Source organism: Ipomoea nil, unplaced genomic scaffold (assembly GCF_001879475.1).
Source record: "Ipomoea nil cultivar Tokyo-kokei standard unplaced genomic scaffold, Asagao_1.1 scaffold2144, whole genome shotgun sequence".
In the NCBI taxonomy this organism is placed as follows: Eukaryota; Viridiplantae; Streptophyta; class Magnoliopsida; order Solanales; family Convolvulaceae; genus Ipomoea; species Ipomoea nil.
The window spans coordinates 7,023,400-7,045,485 of NW_017618572.1; the positions used below are offsets into that span (position 1 = coordinate 7,023,400).

Consider the following 22,086-nt stretch of genomic DNA (forward strand, 5'->3'; position numbering starts at 1 on the left):
GTAATGGTAGCGATTAATTTAATACGCTTAATTAGGGACTCGGCCAAGCCATTCTAAGTATGGACATAAGGTACATGATGCTCCACTTTGATGCCTAAGGCCATACAATAATCATTGAAAGCTGTTGACGTGAATTCTCCAGCGTTATCCATTCTTATTGATTTAATGGGATAATCTGAGAATTGGGCATTCAACTCAATAATTTTCGCAACACATTTAGCGAAAGCTTTGTTCCTCGTGGACAGTAGACTAACACGAGTCCAACGAGTGGAAGCATCAATAAGGACCATAAAATATCTAAATGGTCCAGAAGGTGGACTAATAGGTCCGCAAATGTCGCCCTGCAATCTCTGCAAAAATATAGGCGATTCATGTCCAACCTTAATACGCGATGGGCGTACAATATATTTACCTTTCGCACAAGCCACACATGTAAAAATATTTGGCGAAAGTACCTGAGATCTCGACAGGTTATGTCCATCAGAATTAGATATGATCTGACCCATCATATTTTGCCCAAGATGACCCAGACGGTCATGCCACATTTGAAAAGAATGTGGATTTTTGAGTTTTATGGTTAGTGCAACAAATGAATCATTGGGTTGTATATAGGTATAATATAACCCAGAGGATAAAGAGGAAGTTCCTCAACCTACTGCTTTTGACCAGTGATCAACTTAGTCATGATCAAGAACTCCTCTTTGTTCTTAGTCATGGTTTCAATATGGAAACTATTTGAACGAATATCCTCGAAACTCAGCAAGGTTCGTTTAGATTGAGGGTACACGAAGCATTTTCAATTAGTAGCTTTGTACCCTTAGGGAGGATGATGGATGCTCTTCCGGAGCCCACTATTTGTACCCGATCATTAGAAATGGTAGTAATATTACTACTTGATTTGTTTAAGGTACGCAAAAACCTCATATCCAATAGGATAGTATGCGTGGTTGCACTATCCACCAAGCACAATGTTGGTTCATGTTCCATTGTGCGAACAACAACTTTGCAATGTTGTAAGATCTTCGCGGTTACTTCTCGAACAGTGGTTGTTCGTTACTAATTAACCAATGCCTTGGCACAAAAAATAGCATGTGAAGGTTAAAAAGGAGGTGAACCATTCATCATGATAAAATACAAAACATAGAAATCAAGTCATAAAATGATATGTAAAAAACATAAGTTCATAATCCAAAAGAAACGATACGAAAAATATGTTCATAAACCAAGAGCATAAACCAGATCATTCTTGATCACCAAAGTCTTCAAGCTCATATTTTAAAAGATCACCATCATCATTAATCACTGCATTTGCTTCATGCAAATCAGTGTTGGTGTGATGAGATTCATTTCCTGACGGTTGCTTATCATTTTTCTTCTACACCATTTTGTAAGCTTCAACCAGATGCTTTGGTGTGCGACACGTTTGAGACCAGTATCCCGTACACCCTTACCAATAACAAGTTTGTGACCTTGACGAACCTTGATCACACTGTTTCTTATCTTGGGCCCGGGAGTCATTGTTGCCTTTACCTTTACCACTTCGATTGTTTCGATCGTGACCTCTACCACGACCCTTTCATCGACCCCTTCTAGAATTGCTTCCCTGGGCAATATAATGTGCTTCAGGCGCGGGGCAGACCCAGCAGGTCATGCATTATGGTTTTTCATCAACAACTGGTTGTGCTTCTCGGCCACAAGAAGTGCACATATCAGCTCAGAGTGTTTTCCATAATTCTTTGCCATGTACTTTTGCTGGAGTACAAGGTTACTCGAATGAAAGGTAGATAGAGCCTTTTCAATTAATTCTGTCTCTGAAACTTCTTATTGTAGAGCTTTAGTTGCGAGACTATCTTATGAAGGCCCGAATTGTAGTCAATAACTGACTTATAGTCCTAAAACCTCAGGTGAAGCCAGTCAAATTGGGCTTGAGGGAGGACAATAGATGACTGCTGATCAAAATGGTCCTTCAGGGACTTCCATAATGCAAAATGGTCATTTTTAGTCACGTATTCATTTTTCAGGTCGTGGTTCAAGTAGTGACGTAAGAAAATGAGAGTCTGTGCCTTCTGGGTGTTAGTACACTGTGACTTGGCAACAATGGTTTGACATAGTTCTTTAGATGCGAGATGAATCTCGATGTCTAAAGCCCAAGTCAAATAGTTTCTACCGTCAAGTGCCAGCTCATTAAATTCTCTTTCTACAATAGAAGACATGATCTACAAAACACACATCATATTCTTTCATATACATTCATAAAATCATATGTGATCCAAATAAATTGCACAAAGTGACAATTTTAATTTATGAGTATATTCAATAATCAATTTAAAGAATTAATGTGGCAAAAAAAACCCAAATCATGGCTAACAAAGCAGGAAAAAAAAAAACCTTTTCCTAAGCACAATCTGCAACAAATAAAAATGAATAACAGTGGGCGGCATCTCATTTACTGATTAATAAATTAACATAAATCTTGATCGAGAAACGGCGCACAGAGAGAAAAGGCGAAGATAATGGGCGGCAAAGAGAAAGATCGGCCAAAAATTAATGGTTTTGTTTCGAAAAAACATACCAGAATACATATACATATGATTTATTTCTTCTAAAAAAAACATGTATTTATTCATACAGAATATGTGAAAACATTTCTCTTTATTCAGAAATCAGTATATTCATTCTCTGAGCTTGAGCAATTTCTGAAGAAGAAAACTTTCACTAGGAACGAAAATGATAGACTGATGAAACTTTTGCATTCAAAAGTGGTAGAGTTCTCTAATGGGGATTTTGACAGAAGAGGTGAAGCTAATTATTCAACATTATTTTATTAGGTGTGTTGCTGATAGTTTCCAACAACTATAATTTATAAACAAACCTCTACATTACAAAAATCAAGAAGCACAAGCATAGACAAAATGCAAATATGCAACTATTATGGCTAAATAACCAGATTGTACATTTTGAATAGGTGGTGCATACAGAAAATATTTATATATAACAGCACATACAAACATTCATAAAAAGCATGGATTGATTTTCTTTAAAAAAAAAATCGTATAAAATTTTCAGCGTGACGACGATGAAAGGGCGTCGACCCAAACCAGGCCCGCACTGGAGAGGTTGGGCGATCGCGTGACAGCCCGGGATAGGTTGGGTCCGAGGCCAACCAACGGGCCACCGGCGGCAGAGTCGTGCTCCCGCCGGCCGCCGCGACAGAGATCGGTCACTCGGAGGTCGCCGAGCCATGGGCCCCGCGCCCAGTCGCGACACGAGGCAGCCTCGCACGGGTCAGCAGGTCGGGTCCCCCGACTCCACCCGCGACGTGAGCAGGCCTCCCGGGTCGAACGATCAGGTGAAACGAAGGGTCGAGCTCCGAGCCATCGGGCTGAGGTCGAGCAGCTGTAGAGGAGGATGGACGTGCTCCAGAAGCAGATCAATGAAAGGGACGGGTCTCCGGAGCCCCAGGACGTGTTGGCCTCCCCATTCGCGGACACCATCATGGTGGAGCCCCTACCTCGAGATTTTTGCTTTCCCACAATTAAAGCATACTCGGGGACCACAGACCCGCGGGCACACCTGACCAGGTACAGAGTCGCCATGATGATCACCGAGGCAACAGACGCCATCCTATGTAGGGGGTTCTTCACCACCCTGGACGGGCAGGCGCATGATTGGTTCGGGTCCCTCCCGGCGGGGTCCATCTCCACCTTCGCGGACCTCACCCGGCAGTTCCTATCCCATTTCGCCACCAGCATACAGCGGAAGAAGCAAATTGCCGACCTGTGTGATTTGAAACAGGGGAGCTCGGAATCACTCGCCGAGTACCTCAGCAAGTGGAAAAAAGAGGCCATGGGGGTCGCCGACCTTGATGGGAAGTCGGCCATAGTGATTTTTCGAAACAACTTGAGGTCAGGCGCCTTTCACCAGGACCTCATCAGGTACCCCCCCAGGACCTATAACGACCTGATGGACAAGGCAGCAAGGTACGCTGACGCCGAGGCTGCCGAGAAGAGGAAGAAGGAGCAGGAGGAAGGACGAGGTCGAAAAGACAAGGCACCCCAGGAGGAGCGCAAGGCGTCGCGGCCGCACCGACGTGAGTACGCTGAGGGGCCCAGGCTGAACCCCACACGCTATTTCACCCCGCTGACACAACCAGTGGGTACCATCTTGGCGCACGCGGAGGACCAGGGAATCGTGGTGTTCCCGAAGGAGGAGTGCATGAAGATATCGGCAAGGGGGGACCCCAACTAGTACTTCAGGTTCCACAGGCAGAAGGGGCACGATACGGACGAATGCATCCTCTTGAAGCGACAAATCGAGGAACTCATCCAAATGGGTTACCTCGGCCAATTCATTAAGAGGCCCGGCCAGGCGCAGGGGCTGGCACAAGGGCAGGCGCAGGGCTAGAAGCCAGGCAACGTATGGAGGAAGGGGGGTAGCCAAGCGCCATCCACCTCGGCTCCCCGCAAGAGGGACCACTACGACCACAGCTCAGAGGAGGAGGAGAAGACGACGGAGGACTCCCAGCCCCCGAAGAAACGGACCATCTACGTCATATTTGGGGGGCCCGAGGGAGGGGACTCGCCAGCCGAGCGGAAGAGGTGGGCGAGGAGCTTGTACGTGGGGGAGGTCACACGTACCCCCCACGAGAAAAAACCAAAGAGGGAGCCCATCACGTTCACCGACGTCGACCTGCCAGATGGGGCCCTCCCCCACCGAGACGCCCTGGTGGTCAAGCTGGACATCAATAACGTGGTGGTGCACCGGGTGCTCGTAGACACGGATAGCTCGGTGAACGTCATGCACTACGACACGTTCACCCAGCTGCGACTCTCAAGAGGACAGTTGGAACAAGTACGGACCCCCCTGTCCGGGTTCACGGGGGATTCAATTGAAATGGAGGGGTCGATCAATTTGGAGGTGGAGATAGGCACCCCACCGCATACCAGGAGGTGGGAGGTCGAGTTTGTAGTCGTTAAGATCAGTTGCGCCCACAACATTATTCTCGGTCGGCCCGCCCTAGAGGGCCTCAGGTGTGTGATTTCTATGGAGCACCTATGCCTCAAGTTCCTGGCACCAACCGGGGTTGGGGTCGCCCGGGGAGTCCAAAAGGTGAGCCGCAGCTGCTACCTGAAGGCGTGCCACCAAATTGGTCAGAAGGACCTCCAGGTCCATACCATTACTGAGAAGGCGTTTCGGGAGGAGGCAGGTCGACCTCGGGCCGAGCCCGTGGTCGAGACAGAGGAAGTCATCCTCGACCTCAGCCGACCTGACCGGGTCATGAAGGTAGGGATCGACCTCCCGGCCGACCTCCGGGCACGGATAATCGACACCATCAGGAGCTACAAGGAGGTCTTCGCATGGGGCCCCGAGGATATGCCAGGCCTGAGCCGAGACGTGATCACGCACAAGCTGGCTGTCGACCCCGTGGCCAAGCCAGTCCAGCAGCGCAAAAGGTACCTCTCCGCTGAGAGGAGGGAGTTCGTCAAAAGGGAGGTCGACACCCTGCTAGAGATCGGCCATATCCGGGAGGTCTTATACCCCACGTGGTTAGCCAACGTAGTCCTCGCCCCAAAGCCACCCACTTGGAGGATGTGCGTGGACTACACCGACCTTAACAAGGCCTGCCCTATGGACCCCTTCCCCCTCCCCAACATTGACCAGCTGGTGGACGAGACTGCAGGTTGTGCCCTTATGAGCTTCCTAGATGCGTTCCGGGGGTACCACCAAATTTTCATGGAAGAGGCCGACGAGGAGAAGACGGCCTTCACCACGCTAGAGGGGGTCTATTGCTACAAGGTCATGGCTTTCGGACTGAAAAATTCAGGCGCCACCTACACCCGAATGGTGGCCAAGGTGTTCAAGCAGGTCCTCGGCCGCAACCTCCAGGCCTACGTTGATGACATGATCGTCAAGAACACCGACACCGACCTCCACACGGACGACCTTACCGAGGTATTTTCGATTATGCAACGCTTCAATTTACGGTTGAACCCCAAGAAGTGTACCTTCGGGGTACACGGGGGGAAATTTTTGGGTACATGGTCTCGAAGAAGGGCATTGAGCCCAACCCCGACAGGGTCAAGGCCATCCTGGACATGGAACCTCCGAGGTCCCTCCGGGAGGTCCAGCGCCTCAACGGCCGGTTGGCAGCCCTGGGCCGTTTCCTTTCGAGGTCGGCCGAGAAATCGTTGTCGTTCTTTGGAGTCCTCAAAAAGACGAGGGGCTTCGAGTGGTCCGAAGAGTGCCAGAAGGCGTTCGAGGACCTCAAGACGTACCTTATGTCACTCCCCCCTAGCCAAACCCGTTAAGGGGGAGGTCCTGTACCTATACCTGGGCATCTCGCAGGCCGCGGTCAGTTCCGTGCTGGTCCGGGACGACGAGGGGGTCGAGCGGCCCGTATACTACACGAGCCGAGCTCTACGGGGGGCGGAGGTCAGGTACACACCCGTGGAGAAGGCCATCTTTGCGGTAGATGCGACGGCGAAAAAGCTGAACCACTACTTCCAGGCCCACCCCATACAGGTCCTCACAAACCAGCCACTAGACGCGGTGCTGAGGGCCTCGGGGTCGGCCAGTAGGTTGGTCATGTGGGCCATGTGGCTGAGCCAGTTCGACATCCAATTCAAGCCCAGACCCACCATCAAGGGGCAGGCACTGGCTGACTTCATAGTCGAGTGTACCGCCCGGGAGGCCACAGAGCGGGTCCGGGATGATGATGAGGAGTGGTGGACCCTCTCAACGGACGGGTCCTCCAACGCCAAGAGCTGTGGGGGTGGAGTCGTACTCATAACCTCGGAGGGGTTCCGGGCCTACTATGCCCTCCGCTTCGCGTTCAAGTTATCCAACAACGAAGCCGAGTATGAAGCACTCCTAGGGGGGCTCCGCCTCGCGCTAAACATGAAGGTGGAAAAGCTCAAAATCCGGTGTGACTCTACACTCGTCGTGGGACAGGTCACAGGTGAATTTGAGGCAAGTGATGAAAGAATGAGGAGGTACCCGGACGTGGTGCTCCAGCTACTGGGCCAGCTGATCAATTACGAGGTCCTACAGGTGCCTCAGGACCAGAACACAGACGCTGACATCTTATCCAAGCTCGCCCAAGTGGCCCAGGAACATATCTCAAAAATAGCCCGAATTGAGGATTTCAAGAGGTCGAGCCTGGACGCCTACCCGGTCCTACCCGTGCAAACTAGACCTCCCTGCTGGTTGGACCACCTCAAGGAATACAAGAGAACAGGTACACTGCCTCCCGACGAGGCCGATGCCAAACTGGTGAAACGACGAGCCCCCACGTACGTAATCATGGGGGACACACTTTACAAGAGGTCCTATAACGGCGCCTTGTTGCGCCGCCTATACCCGGACGAAGCCAGGGCGGTCATGGAAGAAATCCACGAGGGGACCTGCTCCGCCCACCAAGGGGCCTTCGCCATGTCCCGAAGGGCCATCATACAGGGGTACTTTTGGCCCAAAATGGCCAAGGAGTGCGCAGGCTACGCTAGGGGTTGCGAGACCTGCCAGCATTTCCAGGTCACCTCGGCTGACCCGCCACGAGCTACACCCCCATCAGCTCGGTCATCCCCTTCTCCAGGTGGGGAGTGGACCTAGTGGGAGCTCTGCCTATGGGGTCGGGAAAAAGGAAGTACTTCATAGTGGCAGTGGACTACTTTACCAAGTGGGTGGAAGCGGAACCGCTGGCGACCATAACAAGCGCCCATTGCAAGCACTTTGTATACAAAAACATTTTGTGCCGTTTTGGGGTCCCGATGCAACTCATCGCTGACAACGGACGCCAATTCGAGGGGCAAGAGTTCAAGGGGTTCTGTGCAGAATGGCACATTACTCACAGTCGGGTGGCCGTGTGCTATCCCCAAGCAAATGGACAGGTAGAGAATGCCAACCGCACCATAGTGGGAGGTCTGAAAAAGAAACTGGAATCCGCCCGGGGGGCGTGGGTAGAGGAGCTCGACGCCATTCTTTGGGCCTACCGCACCACCCCCCGGAGGGCCACTGGGGAGACACCTTTCTCCTTGGCCTACGGGTTCGAAGCTCGAGCCCCAGCAGAGGTAGTCATACGTTCCCGCCGGGAGGAGGACTACAACATCGACACGAATGAGGAACACCATAGAACTGACCTCCACCTGATCGCTGACAGACTCGAAGCAGCTGCGATCCGAGCTGAGAATTACCAAAGGCAAAGCAAAGCTTACCATGACAAGCGGGTACGGCCCCGCTACTTCCAAGCGGGAGACTATGTGGTCAAGATGAGAGAGGCAAGCCAGCCCCAGGCGGGAGGAAAATTTGCTGCCAACTGGGAAGGCCCATACATTGTAGCAGCCGTGGTTCGCCTGGGTAGTTACAAGCTCAAGACCCCCAAAGGGAAGATGATAGCCAGGGTCTGGAACTCAGAACACCTGCTGAAGTTCTACCAGTAAACCCGCCGCGTGAAAGGTGGACTTTGAAATGCCATTTTAGGAGGAAGACCATTCCCATTCCCCAATAATGTTTTAGTGAACGACAATAATATCACAACTTTGGTTTTCATCCATTATTTCTCCTTTAAAAAAAAATCATGAAACAAAGGGGAACGAGTGCTGACTCATGTTTTCCCTCGCGGACCCTAAGGGGGAACGAGGTCCGACCTCGCGTACTAACCCCGACGGAGGACGCACCCTAAGGGGGCACGAGGGCCGACCTCACGTACTAACCCCGACGGAAGAGCCCGGGGGCACAGCCCGAAAGGACTTGGCCCGAGCGGCTAGCGTGCACCCTAACGGGGCACGAGGCCTAACCTCGTGTACAAACCCCGACGGAGGAGCCCGGTGGCTTGGTCCGACAGGACTAGGCCCGAGCGGTTAGGCGCACCCTAAGGGGGCACGAGGTCCAACCTCGCATACCAACCCCGACGGAAGAGCCGGGTGGCGTAGTCCGGAAGGACTTAGCCCGAGCGGTTGACGCACCCTAAGGGGGCACGAGGTCCGACCTCGCGTACCAACGCTGACGGGGAGCCCGATGGCATAGTTTCGTAGGACTATGTTTTGAGGCTAACTCTAGGCAAAAAAAAAAAAAAAAAAAAAAAAAAAAAAAAAAAAAAAGATATGCCTATCACGCCCCGGCAACACCGGGGCGCGGCAAGGTGCCGCCTCGGCCGTACAGTCGGGGCGCACCATGCTGCATACACCTCGGCTATGCTGCCGGGGTGCACCGTGCTGCGTGCGCCTCGGCTATACCACCGGGGCGCACCACGCTACATGTACCTCGGCTTGCACTGAGGTCTAGTACCTCGGCGCAAGCCGAGGTCGAGAACCCCGGCACTGGTCGGGCATCCAAAAAAAAAAAAGAGTCACCCAACGTGGTTACGGCAGCAGGAGTACATAATCAAACATAAGTCCCAAGCATATAATAAAGATCCAGCGTTCGAAGCATAGCAAGATAAAGCAGGAAGAGTCATCAAAGGAAATAAACAGCAAATGAGGGCAAGAATCCACATCCAAAGTCTATGCCCGGATACACAAAATAGGGAATAAGCTAAAACAAGCACAATCAAGGCTGCTCATCCGAACCCGGCGCGGTGGCAAGTGGCAGCTCAGTCGACGGCGCAACGGTGACGGTCACTCCCTCGGCCCCCTCATCCATGTCAGGGACGTGAACGCTCAGCAAAGTGGGTGAAATAATTCCCTAGGAGGCCACCAGCTCCACAGGCTCGTCGGCGCGATCAAGGGGTGATAGTGAGAAGCCCGCCGCAGGGGTCACTAGCTCAGGGTTCTCCATCTCGGCCGGCAGCTTGAGGACGACCGGGTCGAAGGCATCTCCCTTCTGACGAAGGGCGGTGTAGATCTCTTGCTGCATAGCATACCGGCCCACCTGGAAGGCCATAGCACTCTCCTCCGTAATCGTCTCCTTCCCAGCGTCACTAGCTAGCCACGAGGTGACAATGTCGCTGTTGCGCCCACGGACGTACTCCTCGGCATCCCGCTCGAACTCATCAGACTTCTTGTAGGCGGGGATGACTTGTCCAAGCTCCTCCGCATGCCTCATCCTCTCCGCCTCCAAGGCCTTCCGGGACTCGGCATCATATCTGACCGCCTCATCGGCCCGCCTGGTCTTGGCCTCCAAGGCTCGCACTAGCTCACGAGCGCGACCCTGCTCATCCTCGACAAGGGCCACGGTGGACACGGCCCAACCCTGAGAAGAGGCACAACCATAACAAGACAACAACAAGGACTGAGTGTAATAAAGGAAATCACAAGCAAGAGTACGTACCTCGAAGGTCCGGAGAGCCTCTCGAATGATAGCGGGCAAGCTCCGCGTCGTGTGCTAGGCAGGCGGCAGTGGGGGCGGAACGGCCGGCGGCACTAGCGGGCGACTCGCCTGCAGCCGCGCCCCTCCCAGAGGGGGCGCGCCAGACTGCGCAGTAACTTTCTGTCTCTTCGCAACGGGGCCACACGCCACGACGCGCTCGAGACGCTCACGGAACGAAGACAAGATGGGAGACCTCGCTGCAAGAGGAAACGAACAGGGGTTAATCCATAAGCCATATGTACAAACGATGGTCTAGCGAAAGAGGGGGAATAAACCACGAGTAGAGGCACGCGAAGGGCCAACAGCGGACCCGGAGGACCTAGGCTCAGCAAAAACCTCGCCCGAGGACCCCGAGGATCCCGGGGACTGCTCTGGCGGCTCATCGTCTGACAACTCGATCAGGGGACGCGCATCCGACTGGGGCGGCCCATCCGACACAAAGCCCAGGCTACGCATGTTCTCCGGCGTAATCATCTCGCCAATAACAATCTCTCCCCAATCGCCCCGGAAGGCATGGATGTCCTGGGCTAAGGCGGCCGTCTGAAGTGGGACCCTGTGGCGCACAAACCTGTTGTTCCAAGATAGGGACGGGCGACGATCGCCGACCGAGATGAAGACAAAGTGCGGTTTCCAATCTCTGTTGGTCTGATTGAAGTCATGGAACGTCTTCATACGCGCCCGGGTCGCTATACCCACGAACCCCTTGCTGGCCTGGCCGGAAGACGAGGTGACTTGAAACAAGCTCTGGAAAAGATCCATGTAGGGCTTGACACAAATGGTATGGCAGCGAAGCAAGAAGGCAAGAAGTAAGTAATGGGCATTCGGGACCAACTGCCCGGGTGCGATGCCGTAATGGTTGAGGAAGGATTCGACGAAGGGATGAATAGGGAAGCGAAAACCGAGGTACAGGGACTGCACGTGAACCCCGAAGAAGAGGGGTGTCGGAGGCTCGGTGACATTCCCCGACGGAGAAGGCAGGCGCACCTCGCCTATAGATCAAACATAGCCTTTGGCCTCCTCAAACTCCTGCACGGAGGTCTGAGCCAAAGTCGAGGCCGCGACGAGTGTCTCCAGAGGGGTGTACTGGACAGGATCCTCGTACGGGACCGCGAAGGGGTCCTCTATGATGGGAGGATGGGCGTCCAACGGACCCTCATATGGCATGGTGACCTCCCCAGATGGGGAATGAGCGGGAAAAGGAGTGGGGGGGTCGCTAGTGTCATCCATGGGAAGGATGTGGGTGTCTACGGAGTCCAAGAAATCGTCCAAGGAACCAGAAGAAGTGTACATGCACCAACTAAACCTACGAGATAAAAGAGAAAGAGAAGGGGTATAAGAACGGGGCGTGTTGAAAAAAAAAAAAAAAAAAAAAAAAAAAAAGGAAAAAGGGGGACCTCGGCCCAGGGCCGAGGTCGAGGCCGGCCCACCGAGGCCGGGCCGATCCCGGGGTCGGCACGGCCTCGGCGTGCGAGGTCGGCACGGCACGAGGCCAGCCTCGTACGTCGACGCCCGGAGGACGGCACGGCCACAGAGGCGCGGCCTGTAGGCCCACCCCGTGGCAGTGTCGCGGCGACGCCGGCGCCGTGATGGATGGCGTGTTCCAAAAAAAAAAAAAAACGAGGAGAAGAAGGGGCGTACCACGCTCGGGCCGGGGGCTCGGCGACGGAAGACACCTGCGGGGTTGGCCGGAGTAGAATCGCGCCGGAGTGTCGCCGGAATCCGGGGGGGAGCTCTCCGGAATTTGGGGGAGATGATGGATGTTGGAGTGGTGAAGGTGTAGAATGAGAGGGGAAAAAGGGTATATATAGGAGAAGGGGAGATAGGAAGAGGGGGAGTTTGAAATTCAAAAGGCAAAAAAATGGGGGGGGGGGGGAAGTGAAAAGATGGATGTGATTGGTTGACTTGGAGAAGATGATCAAAACCTAAGAGGACTCTACTGTGTATGTGTCCTAGCAGATGAAGGAGTCATGTTCCGGATGGAGTTTTTTAACATTATCGCGAGAAGTGCATTTGGACGGCACCCATAACGCTGGACGCGGACGTCTCGGGGTCGGCATTTTGGGAGGTCGGCCAGAGTATCTACTCTCCTTCACTGATGATTACTCGCAGCTCGGAGAGTGGGGGACTGATGACGGATATATTAGGAATCGACCCGAACCGACCCGAGGACGCGGGCAAGAACGGTTCCCGGGGCGGCACCACTAACCCGCCCCGGCCAAAGCCTCGCCACGTTGCCCCCGCACGGGCCACGTTGGAGGCTGGGCCGGCCTCTCCAGGAGGCCGGGCCAACCTCCACACGGGCTCGGCCCGAGCCCACGACGGGCTCGGCCTGGCCCAACGGTACGGCCCGATCACGAGACCGGGCGCGGTCAACTCGGATCTAACCACCCCCCACTTTAGGGGGTGGCGGTTAGGGGCGGGGGTTGTATAAAAGCCCCCCACCTTGTCTTGTTAAGACACGCTCTACATTTCCAACATACTTTGTCCTAAAATACTACTGTAATAGCCAATTCTACGGCATTTAATACAATCTACGGTCTCATGGCCTTTGCTATATCATTCGTATCATTTATTTACTATTCGTATTCTTATTCGGGTTAGTTAAGTCGGACCCCCGGTTTAATTAATTCCATCAATATATATATATATATATATATATATATATATATATATGTATATATATATGAGTGAATTTAAAATATCAAACCGATTTCATTACACTACACCAAACATCTCTTGTGCATGATTCAATTGTTACCACAAGCCAAAGCCAATCATCTTTAATAACACCTCTATAATTATTATAAAGTCTAATGTAAGCATAAAAAACTATGACATTTCCCTTCTTCACATCTGTGTATCTAACTATACCTAAATGTTTTTATATTTGAAAAATTACTCGAGTATATATACTAATTACTAATTACTAAATTCTCAATTCTCTAAATCCCAATTTTTTATTTCTATTAGACACTTAGATTGCTATCTTGTAATTTGAATTAAGTTTTATGTTATGTTTGGACATTGGATTTGAATTAATTAAAAAAGGACCCGAACTGTAAATCGAAATTCCCACCCCTAATTGTAGGTTCTTTTAATTACTATAATTACAATTCCATTAAGTAAATTTACAATTTTATCAAGATATTATTGCATGTTCGTTAATTTACTATTTCAAGTCGATTAAGTCACTATTGCAAGTCCTTTGAAAAAGAAAAAAAAGTAACTCCTACAAGTTCATTAAGTCATTTATGCTCGTCCATCAAAACATTATTACTTGCTCATTAAATTACTATTGCATAGTCATTAAGCCACTATTGTAGGTAAAATAAGTCATCATAGGTCATCTATATTATTAATATTTCACACATTTATTGTAAGAATATATTGAAAAAATATATAGCAACATGAGTGAATTTATAATATCTCTATGAGATATTTTTAACGATATAACATTGATAGATTGATTTTATTTATAAAAAAAAAAAGAAAAAAAGAAAAATGTATTTAAGCAATGTTTGGTTTATTATATTAGCAAGAATAACTAGGGAAGCAAAACCGAGACGTTTAAACAAATACACGGGACATACCCAGAGAGAAAGCCAATATTAAACCATACTTTGCACTACAAATCTTCTCTAAATTTATAGATATGAAATCTTCCGTTGCCGGGAATCGAACCCGGGTCTCCTGGGTGAAAAATATTAACTTATAATTGTATGATTAATAGTTTAAAACCATCAAAGCTAAGTTGCGGTAAACGTGGATTGAACACATGACCTTCAAATCTTCAGTCTAACACTTTCCCCACTAAGCTATCCCCGCATCTCATAAAAACTTGACATTCTTAATAAACGAACTTTTAGCTTTTTGTAATCATAAGTTATTATGATCCACATATTGCTTCGCATAGTCATTATTGCGTCTTCACACTCTGATTAAAAGTTAAAACATAGCCATGATGATTATGTATATGAGAAACAAACCAATTTCATTACACTACACCAAATATCTCTTGTGCATGATTCAATTGTTACCACAAGCCAAAGCCAATCATCTTTAATAACACCTCTATAATTATTATAAAGTCTAATGTAAGCATAAAAAACTATGACATTTCCCTTCTTCATATCTGTGTATCTAACTATACCTAAATGTTTTTATATTTGGAAAATTACTCGAGTATATGTACTAATTACTAATTACTAAATTTTCAATTCTCTAAATCCCAATTTTTTATTTCTATTAGACACTTAGATTGCTATCTTGTAATTTGAATTAAGTTTTATGTTATGTTTGGACTCATTATTGATTGAGGAATTTGAAATATGCATCTTTGACATGTTGATTCTATTTTAAATTTTATATAAATAAAAATTAATTAATTAATTAATTAATTGCGCTAAAGAACTAGAGAATGTTAATGTTCTCAAATTGACCGAACCAAACTAAACCTCCATGTTAAATAGAATGGTTTCGTATTTTTAAAACTGAAAAAATATAAATCAAACCGAGAAAAAAAAAAGGACCCGAACTGTAAATCGAAATTCCCACCCCTAATTGTAGGTTCTTTTAATTACTATTATTACAATTCCATTAAGTAAATTTATAAGTTTATCAAGATATTATTGCATGTTCGTTAAATTACTATTTCAAGTTGATTAAGTCACTACTGCAAGTCCTTTAAAAAAAAAAGACACTACTAGAAGTTCATTAAGTCATTTATGCTCGTCCATCAAAACATTATTACATGTTCATTAAATTACTATTGCATACTCATTAAGCCACTATTGTAGGTACAGTAAGTCATCATAGGTCATCAATATTATTAATATATCACACATTTATTGCAAGAATATATTGAAAAAATACAGCGATATGAGTGAATTTAAAATATCTCTATGAGATATTTTTAACGATATTACTTTTATAGATTGATTTTATTTATACAAAAAGAAAGGAAAAATTTTAAAAAATGTCCCTCTATAATATGCCAATTATCAATGTCACCCCTGAATTATGAGTGGTGTAAATGTTGCCCCTCAATTATCAAAATAGTGCACATATAGCCCCTCTCGTAACGGACCTGTAGTTCCCCACCGCTGTCCATTGCTGGTACTTCGATTCGAGGGAGGGGAAAAACAATTAAATTACATATTTACTCCGACTTAACGGTGTCGTACACTAACGGGAAACCAGTCTGATAGGGGAGGGGCTATATGTGCACCGTTTTGATAATTAAGGGGCAACATTTACACCACTCATAATTCAGGGATGACATTGATAATTGACATATTATACAGGGACATTTTTTACAATTTCCTCCAAAAAGAAATAAAGAAAAATGTACATACCCAGAGAGAAAGCCAACATTAAACCATACTTTGCACTACTAATCTTCACTAAATTGATAGATATGAAATCTTCCATTGTCAAGAATCAAACCCGGGTCTCTTAGGTGAAAACCAAATATCTTAACCACTGGACAACAACAGAACGCTTCATCGATTATCGGTTGAAACATCAAACACGTGACCTTTAGATCTTCAGTATAACACTTTCCCAACTAAGCTATCCCCGCATCTCATAAAAACTTTACATTCTTAATAAACAAACTTTTAGGTTTTTTAACCATAAGTTATTATGTTCCACATATTGCTTCGCATAGTCATTATTGCGTCTTCAAACTCTGATCAAAAGTTAAAACATAGCTGTGATGATTACGTTCATGAGAAACAAACTGATTTCATTACAGTACACCAAACATTTCTTGTGCATGATTCAATTGTTACCACAGGCCAAAGCCAATCATCTTTAATAACACCTCTATAATTATTATAAAGTCTAATGTAAGCATAAAAAACTATGACATTTCCTTTCATCACATCTATGTATCTAACTATACCTAAATGTTTTAATATTTGAAAAATTACCCGAGTATATATACTAATTACTAATTACTAAATTCTCAATTCTCTAAATCCTGATTTTTTTTTAATTTCTATTAGAAACTTAGATTGCTATCTTGTAATTTGAATTAAGTTTTATGTTACGTTTGGACATTGGATTTTTAAATAGGTAGTGTTGTCTTGTTGTTTGGACTCATTATTGATTGAGGAATTTGAAATATGCATCGTTGACGTGTTGATTTGATTTTAAATTTTAAATTAATAAAAAATAAATAATAAATTAATTGCGCTAAAAAACTAGAGAATGTTAATGTTCTCAAATTGATCGAACTGAACTAAACTACAATCTTAAATTGAATTGTTCCGTATTTTCAAAACTGAAAAAATATAAATTAAACCTATAAAGAAATAGGACCCGAACTGTAAATCAAAATTCCAACCCCTAATTGTAGGTTCTTTTAATTACTATTATTACAATTCCATTAACTAAATTTAGAAGTTTATCAAGATATTATTGCATGTACGTTAAATTACTATTGCAAGTTGATTAAGTTACTACGGCAAGTCCCTTAAAAAAAAGTCATTACCGAGACATCCATATGAGTCACACAAGGAGGTACATTCTCATTCCGTTGATATTAATGCTGTAAGAGATTGTATTGTTGGAGATGTACGTAGGGAAATTCAAGAATTGAGAGGAGATGTTTTTCAAGAATTTGAGAAAGTCCACAATCAATTTGGTAATGTGGATACCAAACTAGATGACTTTCACAATGAAATTTATGAAAGGGCCGAATCCTTGTTACTTGGACAAGGATCAATGCAAGGCGATATGGCCACAATGTCCACCAAACAAGAAGAGAATAATAGGGAAGTCTTGAAGATGTTCTTTGACTTAGGAAAGAAAGGAACGGATTGTGAATCGAGGCTACGATTGGTGGAAAATCAATTGAAAGCTCTACTACACCAAATTGGCGTGAATAATGATCTTTTAATTGGAATCCAAAAGAGCCAAGACAAAGCTTCGGCGAGTTTTCAAAGCTATGTTGATGCTGCCGAAAAGGGAGAAAGAGCTAGAGGAGCCCCAAGACATTTGGTAAATCATTTGATTGGACCGTCTTCACAATGGCCACTAGTTGAGCTTGTTCGACCTTCAGGAGCACCGAGAGGAGTCTCACCCATACCGAAGGTTCAAGGCTGAGGTAGAGGAAGGATTATGGACTATCTTGTAACCGCTCAAAGCTCGGATTATCCAAGTTCATCACCTTCAAGATCACTCTATGATGAGAACAAGATGAAGCTTGTACATGAGTTGGAGACTTTCTTTGGGCACTCAAGCAACGAGATGGTAGATGGAAGATCATTTGAAGAATGCGTTGCTTGGTACCAAGCCGGAGTGTTGCGGGGTGACAATATTCAAGAAGCATATGGAAATTATGTAACCGAGCAAGTCACTGCACCATACCAACTCAAGGAGAGTGATCAAGACTTTAAGGAGCTAAGGACACACGTGAATGCCTTAATTAGCAAGAGGTAAAAATTTGAAGCCTCATTCTTTTTGGTGTACATAATATTAGCTAGCTTGTTCGAATTATGCCTTTTTGGTACAAAATATAAAAATTGCTAGCATATGGTTTATCTCTTTATTTTTGTCTAGTATGTTTACTTAATTGCTTTAAAGTCTCAAGATTTTAATTGGACTTAGTAATTGCATGTGAAACGTATAATTGAGAAAATAAAATTGAAAGGAGGAAGAAAAATTAAATGATAAAAATCAATACGCAACCCCGCATCTTAATCTCAATATACGTTTAGGATCGTCCAAAATTAAAATCTCTAGGTCTTAAATGTGTGAAACCCGTCAAATGGCTAGTCGAAATAAAATTGGACAAAAAGATTATTTTTCAAAATTTGACATAGCCAAATGACTTGGGTATAAGTTTCGGCATCATCAAAAAGGGGGAAATTGTTAGGAATATATTGTATGAGTTTTGATGAGCCAAATGTATTTTGTAGACCCCAATTTTATTTTATTTGAGTCAGTTCTGGTTCACAAAGTATAGTGCACCACTTCCATGAAGTCTACGTGAAAGCAGCTTTGAAGGAAGAATAAATGAAAGTGGGATCATAGCTTCACACATTTATTAAGCATTAAGTTATCAAAGGTTGAGATGGATGAGATGGTAGAATACTTATTAAGACTTATTGAAACATGCTTGATGCGAGATGATTCATAGTTTGATTCTTATTGGGAGCATTTTTTGTGTAAAGAGAAATGCTATCATGAAGTAGTGATATGGGGAAGTAATATCACAAAGAAGATATGTGATATCGGGTAGAACTATCATGAAGAAACATTTTTATAACATGATAGTAAGATATATCTGATGATGACGTCACTACTATCAAATGATGGCGTCATAGTGTGGTATGGCTTGTGAAACCCACGTGAAGAGAGATAAGACAAAAGAATTTAAGTCTTGAGATGTATTAATTGGTTACCTAGTCGAGATGGAAGAAGCCTTGCAAAGCAAACTAAATGATCTACAGTTTAACTCCCTCCCGAAGCAATATTATGGTAGCCTAACATGATACTAGTTCATGATATACTATCATGTAATGACATCATCATGATAAAATAGTTAGACAGAAACATTCAGCTCTATTTCGCAAGTCGAAGAAGCTGATATACGAAGGAAATCTTTTTAATACTCAAGCAAGAATCAGCAGATAAATTATTTGATTAACTTAGCACATCAGATCAATAATTCAACAAAAGTCATGCAAGAGAAATTCAAATTTGGAGGCTACCCATTCCAAAGAAAAGCTATATCAGATTAAAGGAGAGTAACGGCAAGATTACTCAAAATCTTCTGACAGACGGCGAAATGACTTTGCAGACCAAGTTGGCAAAATTATTTGATCAACTACAATTCAAATTGGACGATCAAGATCGAAAGTTGATCAACGGACAAATAGCTTTCTTTGGCTATAAAATGCCCAAGCAGACTTGAAGACAAAACAGAATTCTACACGGCTGAAAAATTAAAATACACAAGCAAGAGAAAAGCAAGCAATATTCAAATCAGCCAAGAAGCAATATATTGAGCTATATACGAAAGAATTCAAGTCTGAGTGAGAGAAAAATTTTATCTCATTGTAAATCTTCTACTGAGTGTAGAAAAGGGGTAGAGTAACTGGAGAGAGTGAAAAACCCAGTTGGAGTGTAGCTTTGTGCGTAGCACTCGGTGGTAAAGGGGAGAGTAACAAGGGGAGCTTGTGAAAACCCGGTGAGAGCGTAGCTTGGTGCGTAGTTCTCGTGGTGTAGGAGTACAGTTTGGTGCGAAGTACTCGGGAAGGCAGAGTAACAAGAAGAGCTTGCGAAAAACCTTGGTGGAGTGTAGCTTTGTGCGAAGCACTCGGAGAAGTGTCGCTGGACACTTATTCACTATTGTATCTGGGTGATCGAAGAATAGTGAATTTCCTCCTTGGAGTGAAAGGAGAAGAGTGGACTTGGAGGATTACACCACCTCTGAACCACTATAAATCTCTCTCTATTTACTTACTGCTCAATTAATTTCGTGCATGCTTATATCAACTGTGAACTAACCCGTTACGATTTATCGCGTATCTTTATCTGTCTGGGTTTGATAGTTCCCTCGTTTGCATGAAAGTGAAATTTTACATACATCATCCTTAATCTATATCAAGTGTTTCTAATGTGATGCATGTATAGAATCTCTCTTTGAGCACTACACAATTAAAGCATAACACTTTGCCGTTACATTTTCCGCTGTGCACACTCTAAGTTGTTATACTTGTTACTTAGAGTTGAAGTTACCAAAGTGTTGTTTGCAAAAGAAGTTGAAAAGTTAGAGAAGTCTATTAAACCCCCCCCCCCCCCCCCCCCACTCTAGACTTCTCGCCACCCTTTCGGGACCAACAGATTATCTAAAATTAATTTAGATATGAAATCTTCCATTGCCGGGAATCGAACCCGTGTCTCCTAGGTAAAAGCTAGATATCCTAACTGCTGGACGAGAATGAAACACTTCCATGGATTCTCTGTTGAAAATCATCTTTTGAAAAATATTAACTTGTAATTGTATGGTTTATATTTTAAAACCATCAAAGCTAAGTTGTTGTGAACGTGGATCGAACACGTGACCTACAAATCTTCAGTCTGACGCTCTCCCAACAGAGCTATCCCCGCATCTCATAAAAACTTGCAATTATTAATAAATGAACTTTTAGCTTTTTGTAACCATAAGTTATTATGATCCACATATTGCTTCGCATAGTCATTATTGCGTCTTCACACTCTGATTAAAAGTTAAAACATAGCCATGATGATTATGTACATGAGAAACAAACCAATTTCATTACACTACACCAAACATCTCTTGTGCATGATTCAATTGTTACCACAAGCCAAAGCCAATCATCTTTAATAACACCTCTATAATTATTATAAAGTCTAATGTAAGCATAAAAAACTGTGACATTTCCTTTCATCACATATATGTATCTAACTATACCTAAATGTTTTTATATTTAGAAAATTACCCGAGTATATATCCTAATTACTAATTACTAAATTCTCAATTCTCTAGCTAAATCCCAATTTTTTTTTTCTATTTGACACTTAGATTGCTATCTTGTAATTTAAATTAATTTTGTGTTATGTTTGGACATTGGATTTTTAAATATGTAGTGTTGTCTTGTTGTTTGGACTCATTATTGATTGAGGAATTTGAAATATGCATCGTTGACGTGTTGATTCGATTTTAAATTTTAAATTAATAAAAATTAATTAATTAATTAATTGCGGCGAAAGAACACGAGAATGTTAATGTTCTCTAATTGAACGAACCAAACTAAACTACAATGTTAAATAGAATGGTTTCGTATTTTCAAAACTTAAAAAATATAAATCAAACCGAGAAAAAAAAAAGGACGCGAACTATAAATCGAAATTCCGACCCCTAATTGTAGGTTCTTTTAATTACTATAATTACAATTCCATTAAGTAAATTTACAAGTTTATCAAGATATTATTGCATGTTCGTTAAATTACTATTTCAAGTCGATCAAGTCCCTACTGCAAGTCCTTTGAAAAAAAAAAAGTAACTCCTACAAGTTCATTAAGTCATTTATGCTCGTCCATCAAAACATTATTACTTGTTCATTAAATTACTACTGCATAGTCATTAAGCCACTATTGTGGGTAACGTAAGTCATCATAGGTCATCTATATTCTTAATATTTCACACATTTATTGTAAGAATATATTGAAAAAATATATAGCAACATGAGTGAATTTATAATCTCTATGAGATATTTTTAACGATATTACATTGATAGATTGATTTTATTTATAAAAAAAAAAAGAAATAAAGAAAAATGTATTTATGCAATGTTTGGTTTATTATATTGGTAAGAATAACTTGGGAAGCAAACGCGAGACGTCTAAACAAATACACGGGACATACACAGACAGAAAGCCAATATTAAACCATACTTTGCACAACAAATCTTCTCTAAATTGATGGATATGAAATCTTCCATTGCCGGGAATCGAACCCGGGTCTCCAAGGTGAAAGCCAGATATCCTAACCGTTGGACGACAACAGAACACTTCCATGGATTCTCTTTTGAAAATCATCTTTTGAAAAATATTAATTTATAATTGTATGATTTATATTTTAAAACCATCAATGCTAAGTTGCAGTGAACGTGGATCGAACACGTGACCTTCAGATCTTCAGTCTGACGCTCTCCCAACTAAGCTATCCCCACATCTCATAAAAACTTGACATTTTAAATAAACGAACTTTTAGCTTTTTGTAACCATAAGTTATTATGATCCACATAT

At 44.5% G+C, this 22,086-nt stretch overlaps 1 protein-coding gene and 1 non-coding gene across 2 annotated transcripts; one reads left to right on the plus strand and one right to left on the minus strand.

The window, feature by feature from the left end:
* The first annotated feature begins 3,408 nt into the window (after window positions 1-3,408).
* LOC109148696 lies at window positions 3,409-4,248 on the plus strand. The gene has a single exon (XM_019296433.1). It carries the CDS (start codon window positions 3,409-3,411, stop codon window positions 4,246-4,248), a length of 840 nt encoding a protein of 279 aa, XP_019151978.1.
* Window positions 4,249-21,937: 17,689 nt separating this feature from the next.
* On the minus strand, window positions 21,938-22,010 carry TRNAF-GAA. Its single transcript has one exon. It is a non-coding gene; the product is annotated as a tRNA-Phe (tRNA).
* Window positions 22,011-22,086: the final 76 nt, after the last annotated feature.

Bases quoted from the DNA above. Each gene is read 5' to 3' on its own strand.
- LOC109148696 (XM_019296433.1), top strand. From the start codon at position 3,409: ATGGACGTGCTCCAGAAGCAGATCAATGAAAGGGACGGGTCTCCGGAG.